At 37.9% G+C, this 24,816-nt stretch overlaps 1 protein-coding gene across 2 annotated transcripts in view; it reads left to right on the top strand.

Moving 5' to 3' along the window:
- RAB38 (RAB38, member RAS oncogene family) overlaps positions 1-1,416 on the top strand; it is a 70,759-nt gene extending 69,343 nt beyond the window's left edge. For both annotated transcript variants that reach the window (XM_060160192.1, XM_060160193.1), the window contains one exon: positions 531-1,416. In XM_060160192.1, the coding sequence (XP_060016175.1) occupies positions 531-683 (153 nt within the window). In that variant the 3' untranslated portion in view covers positions 684-1,416. The remainder of the gene's footprint in view (positions 1-530) is intronic.
- Positions 1,417-24,816: the final 23,400 nt, after the last annotated feature.

Below are 24,816 nucleotides of genomic sequence, written 5' to 3'. Positions count from 1 at the left end.
CCCATGAGAGTCACGTGTCCATGCCTAACTTCAAAGAGGTCAGAGCAGGGCACTCCTACCATTTGACTGGAAGGCAGAAAGCCAGAAGTACTTGTGAAACCACTAATGACTGCTGCAAGCGGTGTCTTATTATTCCTGTTTCATATCAAGTTCACAAAAGTAGTATGTGGCAGAGTGCAATTATGAACCTAATTTACATTGAAGACTTACTGTGTCTTCTACAATATTATTCTATAATGTAAGAGTATGTCAAAATAAGAAAATTGCCCTCTAACTTAAATTCAGTCTACTAAGTGAGCCCACCAAACACTATTCCTCCTAAGTGACAAAACAAATACATACTTCACTTTTGTGAAGGACTAAAGAGTAAAGTTCTTAGAGGTAATAAATGAGAGTGAAGGGAATAGAAAGAGGATGCATGGATAGGGTGTAGGAAGAGATATTTAAATACTGCCCTTTTGTCTCATATAAATCTCTGCCATAGCATCGTTGTAGAATATTGAATAATAAGAGCTGTTTTCTCCCCTTAGGAAAATATCAACATTGATGAAGCTTCCAGATGCCTGGTGAAACATATACTTGCGAACGAGTGTGACCTGATGGAATCCATTCAGCCTGACATCGTGAAGCCCCATCTCACATCTCCCAGGGTTGTCAGCTGCTCCAGCTGTGCTAAATCCTAGTAGGCTCCTATGCTGGCGTATGATGGAAGTGATCCAATCATCTCATGAATTGTGTCTCAGTTCCTACCGTTTTGGGCAAATATCAGGATAGGGATACATCTGGGGCAAAGCCAAAGATCTGTGCCTGTATCTTTCCTCTAAGAGAAATAGCAAATGTTCTTTTTATGTTTTTCTCAGCATCAGCACAGTGTTTACAAGCTTTTAAAATATTTAGTCTGTTACAAAATTCTGTCTTGTAGCTGACCATAATTGTGCAGGGCCAGAGTCGGCCCAGTGATTTGCTTCTTTGAGTCAGCCAAGGCCTCAGGTCTGAAAGAGAAGGGGGAGAGGAACAGGCTAGCTGTCAAGTTAAGCATCGGGTTTTCACTTTGCCCCTGGTGTCTTTGTTCAGATTTCAGTACATCCTCTGCTGGTCTGACAGGCCTACTAAGTAGAAACAGTATTTTCTCCAGAGATGACCTCAATTCTCAACAGACCTAAAGTTGTCTCTGATTTAGCTCTTCAGAGCCATGTACACAGGCTTCCTGTGCTTTTGTTGCTTTTACTGTCCCTTGCCATGCCCTGAATGTTGGTTTAACTGAAAACTTTATGAAAAGACTGCCCCTGGTATGTGCCTTTCTTTTAGCTTTCTCTTTTAGTCCCACTCAAGCTGTGGGACTCTTCTGTGCGTGTAATACATATTATATATATTTTCACAAGTGAAAATAAAACATTAAAAGATGCTGTTTCCTTATTTCTGCAAGTGCTTTAAGTTTCTAAGTATTCTAAACTTTTTTGTTGACTGTGTGTCCATAGATCTCAAGACCCATTTCTAAAATTTAATTTCAAAAAAAAGATGCGAAATATGCACTTCAAGGAATGGTACTATTAAAACGGAGATGAATTCAAAGCATCTGTATCTACAGTTCACATTGGCATTTAGGTCAGGAAAGCAAGCAGTACATACACACATTTTTGGTTAAGCAGAGGAATATATCCTCATATATTCTGGTCAGGAAAGGTGCCAAGCTAATCAACATACAGAGAAACAACTAAACTATGCATGGTGATATCTTGCTTTACACAATGGCTGTGGTGCAGGTATGCTGCAGGTAGCTACTACTGTTTAAAGGCACTATTTTTCATTAATATTCATAATGCACTCACAGGAGCTTTGGAACAGATGTTTTGGGGTATCCTCTCCTTATTATCTTGGCAGTCATTGTTTCCATAAGTACCAACCACACAGCTTCCTATTATTTGTCTTTGTGACCCTTTCCCTAAGGGCATTCTCTGGCCTCTGGAGCTCTCGACGCATGAGGCACGCAGGCCAGTGAGTTAATGTCTCCAGAGCAGCCCAAAACCAATGATAGCAGGGACTGGGGGGTGAATACCTTAGGTTCTTTGTCTCTTGGGAAGACCAGTTCTGAGGCATGCTCTATGCAGCCTCTTAGACAACCCCAGTGGTACTAATGGTCCTTGGTTCCCACAGGGGAAACCTTCCCACCTGCTGCAACATTTACTGGCTTCATTTCCTTCTTTCCTCACTTCCCCACTCCTCTACTGGTGCTTCCTAGGTCACTTTCCAAATAAACTACTTTCACTCAAATCCTGTTTCAGGGTCTTATATGGGAACCCAAACCTCGCCTAAGTTAGTTGGGACAGAGGTGGTTTAGGAAGCAGATCCTCAATACCAGCATTTGAACTGAATGATTCACTACGAGGTGGTAGCAGGGACCCCCTTGCTGGTGGATAATGTAGGGGAGCTAATCCCTGGCAGGCTATAGCACCATAATTACTAAGACTCTCATGAGGTGGATTGGGATGGAATACAGACAGATGTAAAATCCTATTGCTCTTGTATTTGAAAGACATGAGATTGCAGAGCTAACTTCCATAAAACTCCACAGGGAAAAAAATTACAGACTTGGGTCAGCCAACACTCAACTCAAGGTCTGGTGTAAAAATTTAAAGACCTCCAAGCAACAATCAAAATGACCTTCGTTTCCTTCAGCTACAGGATAGACCATGCTGAAAATCAGGCCTAAGATTTAATTTTAGGAAAAGTGGAATTATAAAGGAGGCCAAATTCACAGAGCTAGCAAGTCTTCTCCACTATAATCAGGATCTTTATAGGGAAAGAGTCAGACACCGAAACATTGGAGGAGATATTTGGGTAGATGCTCTTAAGAGTCTTGAACCCAGAGAATATTCTGAAACTCTGCTCCAGAAAAAGAGGCCCTTACCCTTTCCAGTTGGAGAACAGTCAATTACCATGTTAAAGCCTCAGCTCAGTAGGATGTTTTATATAGTGATGTTTCCCTTCTCAAGCTCTGCTCCCATCTCCCCTCATTGCTTCTAGACCAATAATTAGGATCAAGTCTCAGTATGACCTGAGTGGAAAAGTATGATCTATGTTGTAGCATGAAATGGATGATTAATCAAGTGAACTACAGAACCTGGCTAATAAATGCTAGTAGTATCTGGAAAACATTCGGAGGAATTGGTCTTGAGATGCTAGATCAGGGAGGACAGAATGTAAGACCAGATCATTATTTCTGTGAGAGCACTCTTTCATGAGTTAATTTTTAACATTCTGGCAAGTATACTTGGAGCTGATCCCAATGTGCTACTGGAATAGCTCCTTGAAGCTTGGAAAGGATGTTAGCCTAAAATAAATGATGTGAAGTTGCCAGAACTACCTTGGCAAAGCACTGGAGAAGAGTAACAAGGTCTCAGAGAGGTGGGCATGTTATAATGTATTTATTCTGTAACGTCAGAGAAACGACAGGTTGATTTCGTTTCCCAGGAGAGTCCAGAAGACACTCCCTTCACTAAAGCAGTAAGGAATGTCCCCAGAGAGGTATGGCAGCTTCAGTGAGAAGCTCAGTGGTGACTGTTCTCTGTAGACCAGGTCTGAGATTGTAAATATGTTGTTGTGTTTTGCTGGGAATGACACCCTACATGGTTAAGGTTCAAGACGTGGTTGTACTATTGAATGATGTTAGTATATGTAGTGCTGAGTCCTGAATAGCTGTCATCGAAAGGTGGAAGTAGGAATGAAGCCTCCCACTAGCTCTTTAAATAATCCACTTAAGCAAATGGGCTTCCTGTCCTACTGTAGAGCCCAGGGAACTATATTCAATATCCTATGATAAACCATAATGGAAAAGAATTTGAAAAAGAATGTGTATGTATTATATATGTATAATGGAATCACTTTGCTATACAGCAGAAATCAACACAACATTATAAATCAACTATACTTCAATAAAATAAATTTAAAAGAAAAAGAAAGTGGCCTTCCCCTTTTTACAACTTCCAGTTCTGCAGAGTTAGAAGTCTTGATATGTCTACCAGGGCACACAGTAAATCTACAGCTTCAGCTGCTGCCTGATTCTTCTTGGCTCTTATGCCCACAGGCCAGCAGTCAGAGAAGGCAGTTACTACACAGACAGGGGTAATTCATCCTGATTATGAGGAGGACATAGGGTTGCTGCTAAATAATGGAGCAGGGAGGAATATGTCTGGAAATCATGCAACTCACTGGCCTGTCTGTTGATGCGTCCCTGGTGAGAAACAAAAGGGCAATGGCAGCAACAATATCTTAATGAGGACAAGTAACCAGGGACTCATTCTCTCAGGGATAAAAGGCTGAGTTATTGCACCACACGATGAACCTAGACGAGAAGCAGTTTGGTTGAGGGCATGGAGGTAATAAAGGAGGGAAACGACAAATATCGATTATGGTTTCAAGATTAACTACAACAGTTGAGACTATAGGCCTCCTCTTGTGGAATTGTGACAAGTGACCTCCTAAAATAATCAGTGAAAGGACAGAATGAACTTAACCTGCAGCATGAGTGAATCTGGGTAGTGCAAAGTACGGGCTATTGTAGGCCATAGCAAAGGAAGTGTCCGTACGCCCTCAGCGTATGGCCTCCATTGCAATCCCCTGAAATCCCCGCAACTCTGCCTTAAAATGTTCTCTGGGTGCATGAAGCATATTTGTCTTGCATGCTGGACAGGCGGGAGTGCTACAGAGTTAAGACCTCCAGGAGCAGCCTCATCTGAGATAGACATAAACTGGTAGATAAATACTCCAGGTTCCTCACCCCTCAGGTAGGGTGGATCTGAGCCTTGCTCTATTCACTTAGAAATCCCCAGCAGGCGGGATTGGGGCAAAATTCCACACAGTGGTAACCTGCATTATCACACCCTTTCTGGTTTCCTTTCCTTCCCCGTCTCACTTCTCTACTCCTCTACCAGTGCTTCCAAAGATTAGGTAGGAGACTCAAACATGTAAACAATTGACCATGTGTCAGGAGAGAAGTCAAATGTTCAAACCAAGATATCTCTTCTGAAAACATGATTTGTTTCTAAATGTGGGGACTGCAGCTCCAATTGTATTTAAGGAAATAGAATATATGTTCCTACCATCTTCTTCCTGGAACACTGGGATCTAGCCACTTTGGACTACTTTGTTCAGCTGCCTCTTCCTATTATTTGTGATATTCTTTTCTTTTCTTTGCCTGGAAACCCACCCATTCTTTAAGGATCAGCATCATGGCACAACCTTACAGCCTTGTTGATCTTTGTAGGTAATACCAATTTTTTCCAATTTGCACAGCTCTTGATTGATTTAATCATCAAACACATGCTACATTATAGTGATATATCAACTGTTATTTATTGAACACATACTGTGGGACAATCACTGATCTATAACTTTACCTTTATTATGTCATTCAATTCCTTCAATGACCCTCCACAAAAATACTCATCTCCTCAATTTATATATGAAGAAACTGACGTACAGAGATATTGAGCAACTTGGCAAAACTCGTGCAGAAACCAACGGGCAAAGCAAGGATTCCAACCCAGCAGCCTAATTCTTTAATTAGGGTGACATGTCTAGTGTGCAAATAAATAGGAATAAAGCTATGACAAGGAAAAAGTAAGGCCATAGGAGAAAGCAGTATGAGGTTCTTGTTTCCCCCATTGCAATATGTTAACCCCACTATGGAGTACAGTCCTGGTTTTATTCCAGAGGAGGAATCCTAGGAGGTACCTTTATACCACTATTTACATCTACCTATTAAGTCATCACTTCTCCATTCATGACTTGCACTCAGATGTTGGAACTAGCATTATACGTGTGTTTAAATTCAGCTGCATCTCAGCTTTTTCTGTCTAAAAATATTCTTGTCTTTCTGGGATCTCCAAGCACCACAAACTCCCCAATATTATAAGAGAAAAAAGCATGAGAAATCCCAATAAACAGGTCAGAAGTGCTGACGGACTAAGCCAAAGCAACTCTCAAAGAGGAGGGCAAATTACTCTGAGAAGCATACGTACATTATTCCACTGCATTGATGAGTCTGAAATTTCCCATTTCAACAAATCAACTTACCTTGTTCAATTTGATTGCTTTTTCAGAATATTAATCCCCAGGCACAAGCCTTAGTATAGTCCTAAGTGCAGTGTCCTCACTGAAACTAATGGTAGACATAAGACTCTGGAATTCAAATTTCCAGCTGGCCCAGATTATGCTTTCTATTAGGACAAAATTTGCTTTCAAAAGAATTTAGAGAAACCTGATGAAAGTTCTTATTTTAATGTGAAATGTCAAAGAGTTGCTACTACTTGTAATACAGTACAATGTGTTCAAAGTCTTGAACTTTTAAGAAGTTACCTTATGCCAGATGTATAACATCAATCAATTTACATTTATTGAACAAATTGCTATCAAATGACTGCTCTGAGCAAGTTGCTGTGTTTGGTGCATTTAAGTAGATCACATGTCAAGGTCTCTACTAAAATGCATAGTGCTTAATATATGTTAGTTTCTTTCCTTTCTCTGTGTTAGTTGTCATGGAAACATGAGGAATAAAAGTCATGGGTCTCTGCTCTTTAAATTTGCTCTTTCCTCGGGGAGAGGGAGGTGGGTTAACAAGACAAGCAAAAGATATCTGTCTAGATCAAGAAAAGAAGGTTGTTTCTGTTTCTACTACACAGCAGTCTTCATTTTTATTTTACTGTTATAACTGTTAATAGTTATCATTTATTGCTCAGTTCTACAGCATATCTTTTCCAAACATAATGTCATTTCATCATCACTACCACCCTATTGAGGGGAGAGTGATTTCCCATTTTATGGATAAGAAAACAGTGATAAAAAAACAATATCCACACGTATTATGTGATTCTGGCAGGATTCCTAGTCCATGTATCTGCCTTTTTGGTCTCCTAATCAAAGGACCTCATTCCTCCCAGCTAAAGTGACAGATCTAGAGATGAGCTTGTGATCCAACTGAACCATGCAGAGTCCTCTCCTGTGCCTTCCCCCATCCCCCACCAACACTTTAGGAAAGGGGTCATAGGAAATGGCCATTATTTTCTTACCCCATGTGACATGCGACAGTTAGATGGGCACACACCAATACACAGAGAGATGAAGAGGCAAGCTTGAGAGAGAGAAGGGCAGGGAGAAGTGAAAAAAAAACAACCCACGTGACTTAAATGGGACTTGGTCCAGCTCTATGTGATTCCTGATTTAACTTTAACTTGCTAGTTTACATGAAGCAATAAATTCCTCTTTGGTTTCTTTGTTCATCGGTTTAAGGCATATTGAGTTGCTTTTCTGCCACTTGAAATTCAGACTCTACTGACTAATACAGCCACACAATTAAAAGTGGAGTTAGATTTGTACCCATGTATCTCTGTACATGGTCCTCAAGGTCCATGTCTTTTTTAACCATTTTTTAATTGGGTTATAACATATAAGTTTTATGTATACAGTATTATATTTTTATTTCTGTATACACTACAGTGTGCTCATCACCAAAAGTTTAGTTTCCATTTATTATCATACAGTTGACCCTCATTACCCATGCCCTCCCCCCACCCCCTTCTTCTCTGATAACTACTATTCTGTTCTCTGTATATATGTGTTTGTTTTGTTTGTTTTGTCCATTTATTTTTAATTATTTTTAGATTTCACATATGAGTGAAATCATGCTGTATTTGTACTTCCCCATCTCCTGATTTATTTCACTTAGCATAATGCCCTCAAGCTCCATCCATGCTGTTGCAAATGGCAAGATTTCATCTTTTTAAAATGGCTGATTAGTATTACATTGTGTACATAGTATTATATTGTGTCTGACACATCTTTATTGATTCATCCATTGATGGGCACTTAGGTTGTTTCTATATCTTGGCTGTAGTAAATACTGCTATGATGAACATAGGGGTACAGATATCTTTTCAAATTAGTGTTTTCATATTCTTTGAGTAAATACCCAGAAGCGGAATAGCTGAATCATATGGTAGTCTTACTCTTAATTTTTTTAAAAAATATTTATTTATTTGGCTGCATCGGGTCTTAATTGCGGCACGCGGGATCTTTCATTGCAGCGTGTGGGCTCTTTGTTGTGGCGTGAGGGCTTCTCTAGTTGTGGCATGTGGGCTCTAGAGCATGCAGGCTCAGTAGTTGCAGTGTGCGGACCTAGTTGACCTGCAGCATATGGGATCTTAATTCCCCGACCAGTGATTGAACCTGCGTTCCCTGCATTGGAAGGTGGATTCTTAACCACTGGACCACCAAGGAAGTCCCTATTCTTAATTTTTTGAGGCAAAACCATAGTGTTTTCATAGTAACTGCACCAATTTACATTCCCACCGAGAGTATATGAGAGCTCCTCCAGGTCTGTAAAGTGTATTTACAATAATAACTCCCACTTAAATAGGAGATTTTTATAAGCATTGGAGGCTTTACTTCAAATATTCTCAAATATTCTATTAGTAGGGAAATATGTAAAGACATGACTGATAGAAGAACGATGTTTTATGCTAATAGTAACTAAACAGTCAGTAACTCCAAAATAAATAGGTAAATAGTGACAAGAGGTTTAGAGAATCAAAATAAAGCTTACAAATGCTTTTTGGTAATCGATGACATTGTGAAGTTACTGTAGAGGAAGTTCTAATAGGCATATCATACCACATGTAGTATTTAAATTAATGTTTAAAAATTAGTACTAAAATGCTCTTTTTTAAAAGTTTCTAATTTAAATTAGGAATTTGGAATTAACAGATACACACTACTATATGTAAAATAGATAAACAACAAGGACCTACTGTATAGCAGAGGGAACTCTATTCAATACCTTATAATAACCTATAATGGAAAAGAATCTAAAAAAGAATATATATACATATATATATATATATACACATGCATATATATAACTGAATCACTTTGCTGTACACCTGAAACATTGTAAATCAACTATACTTCAATAAAAAATTAAGTTTTAGGGCTTCCCTGGTGGTGCAGTGTTTGAGAGTCCGCCTGCCGATGCAGGGGACACGGGTTCGTGCCCCGGTCCGGGAAGATCCCACATGCCGTGGAGCAGCTGGGCCCGTGAGCCATGGCCGCTGAGCCTGCGCGTCTGGAGCCTGTGCTCCGCAACGGGAGAGGCCACAGCAGTGAGAGGCCCGCGTACCGCAAAAAAAGAAAAAAAAATTAAATTAAATTTTAAAAAGTGCTTTAACCAGATGGTGTTTTCAATCAAGAATCAGGAGATAGTTATTCCTAAAATTCCATAAAGTTGTGGTAATCTCTACTTTAGTGAGAGAGAGAGAGAGAATACTGAGAGGGATCCAAAAAAGATGGAAAATAAAAATTTTGGAAAGAGGAAATAAAAATAAAATAAAAGATGGAAAATAAAAATTTTCCTCCAGCTCCGTTCTTCTTTCTTAAGATTATTTTGGCTCTTCAGGGTCTTTCATGTTTCCATACAAGTTGTAAAATTTTTTGTTCTAATTCTGTGAAAAAATGCCATTGGTAATTTGATAGGGATTGCATTGAATCTGTAGATTGCTTTGGGTAGTATAGTCATTGTCACAATATTAATTCTTCTAATCCAAGAACATGGTACATCTCTCCATCTGATTCTTTCATCTTTGATTTCTTTCATCAGTGTCTTATAGTTTTCTGAGTACAGGTCTTTTGCCACCTTAGGTAGGTTTATTCCTAAGTGTTTTATTCTTTTTGTTGTGATGGTAAATGGGAGTGTTTCCTTAATTTCTCTTTCTGATTTTTCATTGTTAGTGTATAAGAATGCAAGAGATTTCTGTGTATTAATTGTGTATCCTGCAACTTTACCAAATTCACTGATGAGCTCTAGGAGTTTTCTGGTGGCATCTTTAGAGTTCTCTATGTACTGTATCATGTCATCTGCAAACAGTGACAGTTTTACCTCTTCTTTTCCAATTTGTATTCCTTTTATTTCTTCTTCTTCTCTGAGTGCCATGGCTAGGACTTCCAAAACTATGTTGAATAACAGTGGTGAGAGTGGACATCCTTGTCTTGTTCCTGCTCTTAGAGGAAATGCTTTCAGTTTTTCACCATTGAGAATGATGTTTGCTGTGGGTTTGTCATATATGACCTTTATTATGTTGAGGGAGGTAGGTTCCCTCTATTCCTGCTTTCTGGAGAGTTTTTATCATAAATGGGTTTTGAATTTTGTCAGAAGCTTTTTCTGCCTCTAGTGAGATGATCATATGGTTTTTATTCTTCATTTTGTTAACACGGTGTATACAATCAACCCAATTTTAGAGGTCAGAGACATTTAGAGACTCTTCCCAGGACCCACAGCTGGCAAGTGAGAGAGCCAGCCCTCAAACTCAAGACTGGCTGACTTAAAGGACTTTGTTTCACCATGATTCTGTGTGACCATAGTTTAGATGGCATCAATTTTTAAGATTGTATATTTATTTTGTGTATGTATCAGTTAAGGTTCAGTAGAGAGATAGTCATCATACAGTAAGCAAGTAACATTTACTACAAAGAATTATTAGCTAGCAAAAAGGGATTAATTAAAGTTAAAAATAACCTTAAAGAATACAGGACTAGCAGGTGCAGGGTAAAGCCACCACTTCTGTGGCAGAGGAAGAGCATCCGAAGAAGGAAAACATTTGTCAGAGCCTCCCTACTTCCCGCCCTTGCCCTTTGCCTTGTGAGGTTGCAGTGAGAAGTGGACCATCAGTGAGGAAGTGGGCTCTCACCAGATGCCGTTTTGGATGACACCATGACCTTGGACTTCCTAATCTCCAAAACTGGGAGAAATAAATGTTTATTGTTTACAAACCACCCATTTTACGATATTTTTGTTATAGCAGTGCAAATGCCTAATAACTTTCTCTCCTTCTTCCATGAGAGTATATATTTTTGCTGAGCATTTGGACACTCAGATAAATACATTTTCCAGCCATCCTTGTAGGTGGGCACGGCCACGTGATAAAAATTTGGCCCATATAAAATCAACAGAAATTATGTAGGTAACTTCTGAGTGTCGTCTTTCAAAGAAAAGAATGTGTTTTCCCCTTCATCTCTGGGATGTAGACATGAAGTGGGGAGCTGGAGCAGTCACCTTGATCTCCAAAATGGAAGCCTCATATGGAGAAGAGAAGAGTAAAAAGATAGAAGGATTCTGGGTCCCAGGTAATGTTGACTTGCCCTAAGAATCGTGAACCACCTACCTGAGTATTGTTAGAACAGGGAAAAATTCTCTTCTGTTGAGACTATTCAAGGTGTCAGGTAAACGCTACCATGTGTTCTTATAATCCTCTGCTTTTTCTAATCTTTAAAATTGAGATGATGATAATAGTACCATACTTGAATGTTCTTTCTTGTAAAGATTCAACGACAGCAACAATAGCTGTGTCAGATGTTTACATGACACTTACTCTGTGCCAGGTACAGTTCTGAGTGCTCTACTTGTAGAAAAACGCCTGGCACATAGTAAGTGCAGATGTTTGCTATTGTTATTTTCTTACTTTCTTCATGATCCCCAGGTTAACCACTGCAATTTATATTTCATTCTATTTTCTCTGAATCTCATGGGGAATTATAATTGTCAGTGTCCAATTATTTCTATATGGGCAGAAATAGAAATAGTTATATAAATAAATAACATAATTAAAAATATGACTATAAATCATATAATTTAAAGAACAGAATTATATATATTCTTAAATTTCTTCATTGGTCACCTGATAACCAGCTGTTGAAAACATTAGCAAGCTTGTGTCCATGAGAGTCAAAACATTTTTTGCTGTATGAAAGATAGCAATCTCTTTATAACATATTGTCTCTCACAATGAAATTAAACATATCTATTATAGAAAATAAGTAAAACTAATATAAAAGTCATGAATGATTCCACTACCCACTACATGGGATTGTTTTGAATATGATGTTTTGTGTCCTAAATTTCTTCTCTTAATAATTGGTAGTAAATACTTTTAAGTTCATTAAATATTTTATACAGCATACATTTTGAGGATGAATAAATATTCTGTTGTATTACCATATATCATGTGTTTTTTTAACCAAACCATTAATGATGGACATTTAAGTTATTTCAGTAGCTTTGCCTTTAAATAGTGCTACAAAGATAAATTTTTATGCACACCCATGATCAGTTCCTTAGAATAAATTCCTAGGAGTGAAATTGCTGAATCAAAAGTTAAGCAAAATTTTAAAGCAATCTTAAAATTACTTTTGGAAAGCGTGTACCAATTTCTTCTCTCATCAGTGATGTTTTGAAATATCCAAAGGGCACAACAAGATATGATCATATCTCCTATTTAAACTCACAAGCATAGCAGATCCCCTGCAGAAGGTCTTCCAACATATTTGGGGGAAGGGTGGTAAATATACGAAAAGAAGAGAAAGCTTTGCAGACACGAAACACATGATGTCAGATTACAGCAATGTCACTTTCAGTTGGAGGAGATCAGATTAAATTCAAATGTGAGTCTCTTCTCTTCCCCTCTTCTGCAATACCCTTGAGAAAAATCAGTTTGCTCTATAATAGTTGAAGAAAAGTGTTAGGGCAGCAAATAAAAATAAATTTAAGAGAAAACAGGGTTTCCTAAGAACTGTTTTGTCTACTTGAAAGATAAAACCTGAGGGCTCTTGCAAAACCTGCTTGCCCATAATATCAGTATTACTAAAACGAATAAGTCATCTTTGTGATTTATAGTTAGTGTTATAGTACATCTATGCTACCAAAAGTGCCATTACAATTTTGACTACTGAATTATCTTAGTTTGTTTTAAATCCATGGCCATAAAAGGTACTTCCCAAAACTACTGAGGTTGTTCATACCTTAACTTTGCAAAAACTAGAATTCTAATAACAGAATAAATACAGACAGGACAGTTTCCTCCCCCGAAATGCTCAGTCTTCTATTTTAATTAAAAAGGGAACCAAGGGGCTTCCCTGGTGGCGCAGTGGTTGAGAGTCCGCCTGCCGATGCAGGGGACACGGGTCGTGCCCCGGTCCGGAAAGATCCCACATGCCGCGGAGCGGCTGGGCCCGTGAGCCATGGCAGCTGAGCCTGCAGGGAACCAGGTTCTTTGATATATTGCATTCGTGGAACATAAAATATGAAATATCAAGGACTATTGTGCTATGGATTATAATTTTAACATGCCATTTTAAAGTACTTTCTTATACTATTTTCTTATTTTTTTAAGGTTACATGCCATCTCATTCCCTTCTTTCATTTCTTTTGTTCCCTCTGAAGAACGCTAGACTCCCATAAAAGAGGCATTCTATAACTGCTTTTTAATTTACTTTGACCTTAAATCAGAGTTTAGGACATTTGTCAATACTGTGCTATCCTCATTCTTGGGGATTTGGGTTAGAGGATGGGGTGGGTTTTTTTTACCTTAAATACTTTCTAATAAAACAGTAAGAATAAAATTCTTAATCATGGAGTTGCTGAATGTATTGAATGAGAGAATCTATTTGAAGTAGAGTCCCTGAAATCTTGAACTAAGGGAATGTTAACTATTATTATTCTGATATGAATTAAAATTCAAATTATCACAAGGCAAAAGTAATACCTTGACCCTATGTGTCAAGGGTCTGTTCTGTGGCAACCATATATTTAGATTTAGAGAGATCAGACCCCATCATTCTCGTTCTAAGAGAATGGCAAGCACTACAAGTGTTGGAGGAGGCTCATCTGGCATATCTTAATGTATGCCTCCATTCATTAAGCTCCCTAGATGGGAGCTCTGTGTATGTGTGTGTATGGGTACGTGTACCTGCACGTGTGCCGCTGTATTGTGTTTTAATTCAGCTATGCTTACACTTTGGATTAGTTTGCTCGCCTTAGGAGATTCTAACTGACAGCAATGGAATGTTAATGTGATTTAAACAGAATTTCCACCTGTGTCCATTTGAAGGTCTCTTTCTCCCTCCCTTCATGTGATTTCTGGGATGTCACACACACACAAAACTTGAGAGACTGAAGAGGAGGTAATGAATTCTGTGAAAATTGAAAAACAAAATAATATAACAAGGAACAGGATTTCCTTGAACTCTAGAGCATAAAAGTCACTGAATATTTAATAATAAACCAGCCTTCATTTTAATCCCAGATTCTATTTTTCATCATGTTATTGCACTTTTATATATTACACATTATCAGTTTGCATAAGAGAAAATTACATAGACAAATTTCTTATTCTATTGATATTGCATTTGATTTTTTTAGATCTATTTGGTTTTTAATAATCATTAAAACAAATAGAAATTATTAAAGAGCTTTATTTGAAACAAAACAAACACTTAGGGAAGCATTTTCATTTCTATTGTTCCACTCTATGCTCAATTAAAAACAACCACCACAAAAAGATGTAGGAGAGAGTTAGCTTCTCTACAAAGAATCTATTTTCTTACAAAGAAAATTTTTTTTAGTATCATGCCTGTTAAGAAGACACAAATTGAAGATGGACTATTTTTAAACAATGTAGGGGTCTGTTCTGTTCTCTAGGACATGATGGAGATGCTAGGAATAAATACAATGCATAGGATGCCCTGAGTCATTAACTGCTAAGTCAGAATTCTAATAGGAACAGCCTACTGAGGTCAGCTAAAAAGTACACTAACGGCCCTGGCCTTGGGTTTGATTCTCTTGTTGCATCCCAGAGGTGCTTTTGCAAGACATTAGTAAAAATAGAAAATCCAACCTTCTTTACACATCGTCCCCCCAAACGAGGCTGCTTTAAAAACTTTGAGTGAAAATGTCTTTAGGTTTTTACCCAAGCCACTCATTTTACAGATGAAATTGAAGTTCAAGGAGGTTCAGTGACATATGTGAGGTCACGCAACTAGCTAAGATATAGAATGATGGCTAAAAGCTACATCTCCACTGTTCCACTAATAATATCTCTTGCCATTGAGAGTCTGTTGGGTACCAGCCATTCTACTAACATTAGTTTACTCAATTGGCATTGCAAACTTGCAATGTAGATTTAAATTCACGTTTGACAAGTATAGGAACATAGGCTTAGAGAGGTTACTCACTTGCGTGAGGTCACACAAAAGTAAAAATGGGTTCAAATCCAGTTCTAACCCTTAGCATAGAGTCTTTCTGGTACTCTGCCCTAGCTCCTTCATAACAGCCCCTTGATTCCATCCTGCTCTCTCTAGTATTGAAATAATCTTTCATTGTGCTCCTGGCTGGTTTGCTGTGTACCAAATTTCTAATAAGAAGTCAGGCAGGCACTATCAAATATGAATGTATATATGATACCTATATATAAAAAACATACGTACATATAAAACATATGTATTATACAGTAATGTGTATTATATATAATATCCATATCTGCATCTCTAACATAGCTGGTCTATACAGGCTCAGAAGTGGCTCAAGGCAAATTCCAAATGCGGTTAGCCATTCTCCTTGATAAGTCAAATCGAAAGGAAAGTTGATGGCTGCGTAGAGGGGCTGACTTCGCAAAAGAGGGTCCTGAGCAATAGGGTACTGATAAAGTGACAATATTTTGTTAAATGCTTTTGTATCTTTACTCTATTCAATTTTCACAAGCAATTATTTTTTTCTTATATAAATAAATAACTTATTATTCATCTCTAATAACAATAGAATCAATTTCAGAATAACAGTATTCCAAATATCTACATCTTGACATCTTAAAGTTAACAATCCTATGTATCATCATTTAGAAGGCTTAATATGCTCTAACATATTTAAAATATTTTTGCTTGTTTCTTTTTTTTTCAGGTTTATTGAGAAATAATTGACATACATCACTGTATGTGTTAAGGGGTACAGCAAAATTGTTTGATTTACATATGTTGTGAAATGATTACCACAACTGTTTTAGTTAGCATTCATCATCTCATATAGATACAATAACAGGGAAAAAATTTTTCTTTGTGATGAGAGCTGATAGGATCTATTCTCTTAACAACTTTCCTATATATCACACAGCAGTGTTAAGTACAGTCATCTACGTTGTACATTACATTTCCAGTACTTATTTATCTTATAACTGGAAGTTTGTACTTTTGACCACCTTCCTCCAATTTCCCCTCCCCTCCCACCTCTGGTAGCCATAAATCTGATTTCTTTTTCTATGAGCTTGCTGGGAATTTTTTTGGTTTTTTAGATTCCACCTATAAGTGAGATCATATAGTATTTGTCTTTGTCTGATGTATTTCACCTAGCAAAATGCCTTCAAGGCCCATTCACGTTGTTGTAAATGGTAGGATTTCCTCATTTTTTTAATGGCTGAATAATATTCTGTTGTATATGTATATCAAAACTTCTTTATCCATTCATCCATTGACAGACACTTACGTTGTTTCCATGTCTTGGCTATTGTGAATAATGCCACTATGAAATGGGTGTGCAGATATCATTTCAAGTTAGTGTTTTCATTTTCTCAGGTTATATTCTGGGAAGTGAAATTGTTGGATCACATGACAACCACTTATTTCACTGATAAGAAAATTGAGGCCCTGAGATTCAAATGTAATTAAGGTATCGGTTATTCAGAAGCATAAACAGAACTTCTCCTCCTCCTTCAGAAGCCCATCACTCCTTTTCTAATTATTCAGGCCTTCTATTAGTGTACGAATTTCTTTAAATTTGGACGTGGTATAGGTTGGCTATGAAAATGTAGAGCCAACAGAGGAAATGAAAGGATGAAGGAACTCAAATCCTAAATGCCCATCGACAGACGAATGGATAAAGAAGTTGTGGTACCTATTTACAATGGAATATTACTCAGCCATAAAAAGAAACGAAATTGAGTTATTTGTAGTGAGGTGGAGGGACCTAGAGTCTGTCATACAGAGTGAAGTAAGTCAGAGAAAAACAAATACCATATGCTAACACATATATATGGAATCTAAAAAAAAAAAAGAAAAAGAAAAGAAAATGAATTTTTAAAATATGGGGATCCAGGTCTTATTCTTTTAAAAAAAATTTTCTGTTTAAAATTTTCACAGGTAGAATTCTGTTTTTTCTTTTAAAAATACAAAATAACAGACAAAAAGAACAGACAGCCCCCACCAAAAAAACCCACCTTCATCATATTCACACTACTGAAAGATATACTCTGTTGATATTTTGATACATATATATATATTTCTAGACTATTTTCTATGTATACACATTTTTCTTTTCTTTTAAAAAAATTTAAAAACTTAGTATCAAATTATATATACACTGTCACCCTAAATAAAGGATAATTTCTTCTATGTACAGAACCTTTTTTTAAAAAACAGTGCTCACTCCCTTTCTTCCTTCCTTCCCCCCTTCCTTCCTTCTTCACTTTCTTCCTTTCTTTATTATTTTTGTTGTAATAGAACTCTTTCTTCAAAAGCAATTTTTTTATTCAACAAGTTGTCAGCAGTATGGAGTTGCTGTGGATAAAGCAGTGAGTAAAGCAAAGTCCCTGTTCTCATGGCGGTTGCATTCTAATGGTTAATAGTGAACAATATGCAAATAAATATATATGTTAGATGTTAATGAGTTTCAAGGAAAAAAAATAAAGACACGTAAGAGGGAGAATGAATGTTCGTTGGGGTCCCATTTGTATAAATTAGTCAAAGAAGTCTTCTATAAGGGGCAACAATTGAGCAGAGATCTAAGCAGGGTTTCTAAGAGAAACTAAGCCATGAAAATGCCTGAGAGAAGAAAATTCCAGAAGGAAAGAATGAGAAATGCAAAGACACTGAAGATTTGCACATACTTGGAGTGTCTAAAGAAACCTCAAAGAGGCCAGTGTGACTTGAAGACACTGAGCAAAGGGAGGACAGTAGCATATGAGGTAAGAAAGGAACTGCGGAGACAGAAGAAGTTGTAGTACTTTTTACCTTGACTTTTAATTGGAATAAAATAGGGAGTGATTAGATGGTATTGAGAAGAAGAGTGACATGATCTAATTACATTTTAAGAAAACCGCTCTGGGTGCTGAATGGACAAGAGTTTATAGGGTCAGAGATAAGCAGAGAGACTGGGTAGGAGATCACTGTGATGATTCAAGGGAGTGACGATGTTGGCTTCAGAGCGGCAGTGGAGGAAGATTTGAGAAGAAATGAAAAGATGTGAAATAATCAAAGAAGGAAGGAAGATGACTTGATGAAAAAAATATAAATTGCCTGCCAGCACAAAGAACTCATCTGAAGTTGGTGGTTATGAATTTAAAATGAGATCAGCAAGTATAGTTGCTTCTTTTTCTCAGTCACATTCTGCTGTGCAGGTTCAGGTTCAAGTAGGAAGAGATTTAGATTCAACCTGAATTGGTGATTTAATGAGAAAGTACAACCAAGGAAAAGAGGCAAAATGGGAATGGGAGTGCATGTAAGAGAGTTAATATAGTAACTGACAATGGAGTTTAAGTGGGTAAGGTGGAAAGTGAAGATGTGAGGAGATGAGGGACAGTAAGGAGGTGGTACTATAGGTATAGATGGGGTCAAAGGATTGTTTATGGAAAGTGAAACTCGTTACTAGTAACAGCGGGGCTAGGGGAGACCTCAGAGGTGAGTGGCTGAGGTAAGTAGAAGGACAAGATCATTAAAGAAGATGAGGTCCATGATATTAGAGAATTTATCCATGTGCCTACTGAAGTCACACACAAAAAAGATAACAGCACAGGTGTAATTAGAAAATGGCGGCGAGCCGCAGGACAAAATCTTTAAACAAAGAGGAAGGGCATTGTTTTGGAAGTTTTGTGTCTCTCCAGGAAGGGGAGAGAATAGTGGTATGTTGGAAAAACACTCAAGCTGGCTTCATTCATTGACTCATTCACTTGGTCTTTATTGAGTCCTCCAACGTGTCAGGGAGTGGTGATATCAAAAAGTATAAAAGAAAGATTCGGCTTCCCCGGGCTTCTGACTAGTGAAAGAGACAGGAAACAGATCATTAAAGCTGTGTTCTATGTGATCATGAACATGTAATCACTAGACATGAAAACAATAACAAAAGAGTCGGGGGAGTTGGAGTTGGAAAAACCTTCTCAGGTGAGGTAGCAAGGAGCCCTTTGAAAGATAAGTGTATCTTACAAGACAGATAAAGAGGTTAGGACATCCGGCAGAGACAGAAAATGTATGAAAATGAAGTGAAATGTGAGGGGAGAGTTAATTGGCAGGTCACTTACTGTGTAAGTAGTATAGAAGCTGTCAAGCTGGGTCTGAAACACGAGTCCAAACCATGGTAAGGATGTCTTATGTTGTAAGCAGTTGGAGTCACCATCGGTTTTAAACAAAGGAGTGACCACCAGGTCTAGATTTTAGAAAGCTCTGCCTGTCGTATGGAAGATGGATTGAAAGCAGCACTGGGGGTGGAAGATAAATTAGGATGTTATTATAATAATCCAAGTAAGAATTGGTAAGGGCCTCAGTCAGCAGGAATAATGGCTGTGAGTGTATAAAGTTGCAGCAGATATTTTTTTAAAGTGTATCATTAAATGTTTTTCAGTATATCCACAAAGTTGTCTGACGATGACTACAATCAGCTTTAGAACTCTGTCATTACCCCTGAGAGAAACCCCATAACCATTAGCAGTCACCCCCAATTGTGAACCCCCTCCCCATTCCCTAGCAATCACTAATCTACTTTCTATCTCTGTGGATTTGTCTATTCTGCACATTTTTTATAAATTGAAACATACAATATGTGGTCTTTTGTGACTGCCTTCTTCACTTAGCATTCATGTGCAAGTTTTTTTGTGCACATATGTTTTCAGTTCTCTTGGATATATACCCTAGGAGTGGAATTTTTGGCTCATACAGTAACTTTATGTTTAACTTTTTGAGGTACTGCCAAATTCTTTTCCAACATGGCTGTACCATTTCACATTCCCACCAGCAATGTACGAGGCTTCCAATTTCTCAACATGCTCATCAACAATTCTTAGTCTCTCTTTTTGACTATAGCTCCCCTAGTGGTAACTCATTGTGGTTTTGGTTTGCATTTAACTGACTTCTAAGGATATTAAGTACCTTTTCATGTGTTTATTGGCCATTTGTATATCTTCCTTGAAGAAATATCTATTCAGATCATTTGGCCATTTTAAATTGGGCCCCTTGTCTCTTTATTATTTAATTGTAAAAGAGTTATTTATATAATTCTGTATAAAAATCCCTTATTGGGTATATGATTTGTAAACATTTTCTCCTATTCTATGGGTTGTCCATTTACTTTCTTGATGGCATCCTCTGAAGCGTAAAAGTTTTTTATTTTGATGACATCTGATTTGTTTATAGTTTCTTTTCTCTCTTGTGTGGTTGATCTCATATCTAAGAAGGTCTTGCCTAACTCAGGGTCCTGAAGATTTATTCCTATTCTTTATTTCCTAAGAGTGTTTATACTTTTAGCTCTTGTGTCTAGCTCTATCATATATTTTCAGTTAATTTTTGAGTATGATATGAGGAAGGCATCCAGCTTCATTCTTCTGCATATGGATGTCCAGGTGTCCAAGCATCTATTGTTGAAAAGACTATGCCAGCACTTGATTTTTGCTTGAGAGACTAAGCCTCCACGGAGGGTGACCCCTAGAGCTGGGACTCATTGCATAACCAGCCTCCATGCCCTCAGAGGCCTCCCGCCTCTGGTGGCTTAAGGGGATGCTGTTGCAAGGAAATGTTGGAAGAAAGAAGAAAGGGGTTAACGCAGAGGTCCCTGACCCCTGGGCCATGGACCAGTACCAGTCTGTGGCCTGTTAGGAACTGGGCCACACAGCAGGAGGTGAGTGGTGGGCGAGTGAGCGAAGCTTCATCTGTATTTACAGCCGCTCCCCATCGCTCACGTTACCACCTGAGCTCCGCCTTCTGTCAGCATTATGGTAAGTTGTATAATTATTTCATTACATATTACAAGGTAATAATAATAGAAATAAAGTGCACAATAAATGTAATGTGCTTGAATCGTCCCTAAACCATCCCCCCTGCCAGTCCGTGGAAAAATTGTCTTCCATGAAACTGGTCCCTGGTGCCAAAAAGGTTGGAGACCACTGGGTTAATGGAACAGAAAGGAAGCACTTCAGAAGTAACCCTCTCCCTATTTCCCTCCTCCCTCTGGGTTAGGGGGTTGCAGAGAGCACTGGCCCAGGAGATAGATGAATATGGGAGAAAATGGACACCAAGGTGACCATATAACACTTGGACACATCAGTGGAACTAGTGGAGCAAACTCAAGCTCCAATGATCTTCTATCCCTTCTGAGATGGAGAAGTTTTCTCTAAGTAGGAGAGGATAGTCTTGGGCCAATGGGGTAAAAGAGATTTCCTGGACTGGGTCCTTGCTGTTACTGTTTCTTTTTCTTGTTTCTCTTTCTGGCCCTTATTGTTTGTATTCTGACTTCAGAGCTGTAAGAGTGCTTGAAATACTCTGAACACAAGTCCTTTATCAATTTTATGAATTGCAAATATTTTCTCCTAATATATGGCTTGCCTTTTCACATTATTTTTAGTGTTTTTGGAAGAGTAAAAGTTTCCAATTTACTTGAAGATCAATTTATATTTTTTTCTTTTATGTTTCTTAAGTTTTATAACCAAAGAAATGTTTGCATAGCCCAATTTCATAAAAATTTGTTTTTCTATGTTTACTAAGAGTTTTAGCTTATATTTTTAGACCATGATCTTTTTCAAGATAATTTTTGCCAAGGGTGTGAGGCAAGAGTGGAGAGGAAGAAAAGCAAGTTTGTGACAAAAAAGTCTTTGCTACAATAGACAATCAAAAGAAAACATTCTATAAGATGTAGTGCTGTACATAGATGATAGAAACCCTGCTGTTTTTGCCTGAGGAGGTGGAAGGGGTTTCATCAGGCCAGGTCAGCTGGTGTCTCTTGGTGGGAAAGTGATGCAGTGGAGTTCCTCTACCAGTGCCCCTAATATACACGGATGTTCATAGCAGCCTTATATGTAATAGCAAGAATCTGGAATCAACCCGGATGTCCTTTAGGTGAGTGTTTAACCAGTCTGTGGTTTAGCCATACCATAGAATACTATTCAGCAATAAAAAGGAAACAACTGAAACATAGAACAACTTGGATGAATCTTCAGGGAACATGCTGAGTGAAAAAGTCAATCACAAAAGGTTACATAGGGTATGATTCCAATTATATAACTTTTATATCTTTTATTTATTTTATTTTTGGCTTGTGGGATCTTTGTTCCCTGACCAGGGATTGAACCCGGGCCCTTGGCAGTTAAAGTGCAGTGTCCTAACCACTGGACCGCCAGGGAATTCCCCAACTATATAACTTTTAGAAAGTTATTTTAGAAATGAAGGACAGATTAGTGGTTGCCAAGGGCTAGGGTCAGACATGGGAGAGGTGGAGGTGGGAGAGGCAGGCGTGATTATAAAAGGGCAAAGGAATGATGGATACACGAACCTACACCAGTGATATAACTGTACAGAATTTCACACACACACGAACAGGGGAAATCTGAATAAGATTGGTGGATATATCAACGTCAATATGCTGGTTGTGATATTAACTATAACTTTGCAAGCTGCTACTGTTATCAGAAACTGAGCAAATTTTACAAGAGATCACTATATATTATTTCTTACAACTGTATGTGAATCTATAATTATCTCAGTACAAATTTCAATTAAAAATGAGAAAATTGAGCTAGGGATTTTAACAACCATTATCTCACCAAAGATATACATATGACATATAAGTACATGAAAAGATAGTTAACATCACTAGTTATTAAGAACATGCTAATTAAAACCACATGAATGTGTTGGAGAGAACATGGAGCAACAGGAATTCTCATGTATTGCTGTTTGAGATGCAAAATGGTACAGCCACTTTGGAAGACAGTTTGCTAGGTTTTTCATAAAGTTAAACATACAGCTGTTATATGAACCAGATATCTCATATCAGGGTATTTACCCCAACTGAATAAAACATGTCTAGGCAAAAAATTGTATGCTAATGGTCATAGCAGCTTTATGCATGATAGCCCCATCAGGAATTGGGAACTCAATTATCCACCTACTGATGAATCGATAGACAAAGCATAGCTTATCTATAGGATGAAATACTACTCAGCAATATACAAAACGAATGAACTGTTGATAAATGCAGTTTTGATAAATGCAGCATCAACGTGAATAGATTTGAAAATCATTATGTTAAATGAAGAGAGCCAGATGCAAAAGACCTCATGCTGTAATGATTCCATTTATACAGCATTTTAGAAAATGCAAAACCATATTGACATGAATCAGATCAGTGGTTACTAGAGGCTGAGATTGACTACAAAGAGACACGGGGACTTCTGGGGCTGTTGAAGATGTTCTATATGTTGATTGCAGTAGCAGTTACATAGCTATACGTGTATTTGTCAAGACGTATGAAACTGTACACTTAAAATGGATGAAATTGTTTTATGTAAGTTATCCCTCAAGAAACCTGATTTTATAACATCTTTCGGAAAACCATGAGTAGATTCTCCTACAATTAAATTGGAGATTTCTGAATGTTGTCTTATTGGCTTAGTTTGCTTTAAATCTCAGAATTGGAAGGGATCTTAGACATAGATATTTGGGTCACTCTCTTGCTTTACATAAAATGAAATTGAAATCTAGAGGAAAAAGTCTTTCTTAAGGTCTCACAGCTAGTTAATAAGAAGCTTGGACTAGAAACCACTCTCCTGAATTTCTAATGTGTATTCTGAGGTTTTTCATTATATAGCGGTTTCCTCTGAGGGTACAAACTACGCCTTATCAATCTTTTCTTTTGAACTCTATTTCCACCTGCAGTCACCCAGCCTGGGCCTTTTGTATATGGCACAGAGTGTTGTATTTACTTTTGAATTAATATCAAAGCCTGAGACACAGAGGCTGAGAGGAAGGACACTAAAAGGGGGAAAGGTTAGTGCATCATTATTCATTATACGTCCAGTACCACAATTTCACTGCATACAAATGACAAGGAAGGTGTCTTATCAGTTCAATTTTTTAAATTTTGATTTAATCCAATCAATTTAATTTCAGATATTATATGGGTCAATTCTAGAATTTTCATTTGATTGCCTTTTATAAAATCAAATTTAACTAATTTTTAAAATCTTTTTGTCATTCCTTTTCTCTTCGTTATTCGTGTTAATCAGAGTGAAGTTCCCATTACCTCACTCCAGCAGCTGAATGACTTGTGGGTCTGGTTCTGCTCTCTGATTTAATTATTCTATTGTTTTTAGTCATGCAGACTGTACTTTGTTGGTCTTATTAATTTTTAAAGAATTCTGATTGCCTATTAAAAAATACAGAGACTCCGGATGGTGTTATCTTTCACCTTTTTCTTTCTAGGCAGTTGGCGGTGTGTGTGGGGGGTGGTTTAATCCAATCACGGGCAGTTCTAAGGAAAGGCTAGGTTGCAGCGCTATTAGGGGTTAATAATTTATCCCAGTTCTCCCTGTTCCCCTAGGATCTTCAGCTGGGCACCAGATATATTTTTTACTCCTCCTTCTTGTGAGTACAGAAATCTCATTTCTGTTTTTGAGACTACCGAAATCCCCTGCTCAGCTTTTCAGACACTTTCCACGTGGGTCTTAGCCCCTGCCCCATGTAGCCTGGTATTCAGCACAAGTCTCAGGGGGAAAGCTGGAAGTGAGTTTGAAGCCCTTCAAGTCTCCTCCAAATACTTTGCCAGTTTTTCTGCGCCCTCCACAGTTTCAAAGCCTGAATTGTGAGCCTCCTGTCTGTGCCCAGAATCAACAAATGTCCCCCAGGGTAAAGGAAGTAAAAGAGGGTGAGTCCATGTGAATGAGGCTTTTTCATTCTACAATTTCAGTCCCT

The sequence above is a fragment of the Lagenorhynchus albirostris genome, chromosome 9 (genome assembly GCF_949774975.1).
Source record: "Lagenorhynchus albirostris chromosome 9, mLagAlb1.1, whole genome shotgun sequence".
Classification (NCBI taxonomy): domain Eukaryota; kingdom Metazoa; phylum Chordata; class Mammalia; order Artiodactyla; family Delphinidae; genus Lagenorhynchus; species Lagenorhynchus albirostris.
Note: the sequence above shows the minus strand (reverse complement) of the source record. Positions and strands in the feature narration are given on the sequence as shown.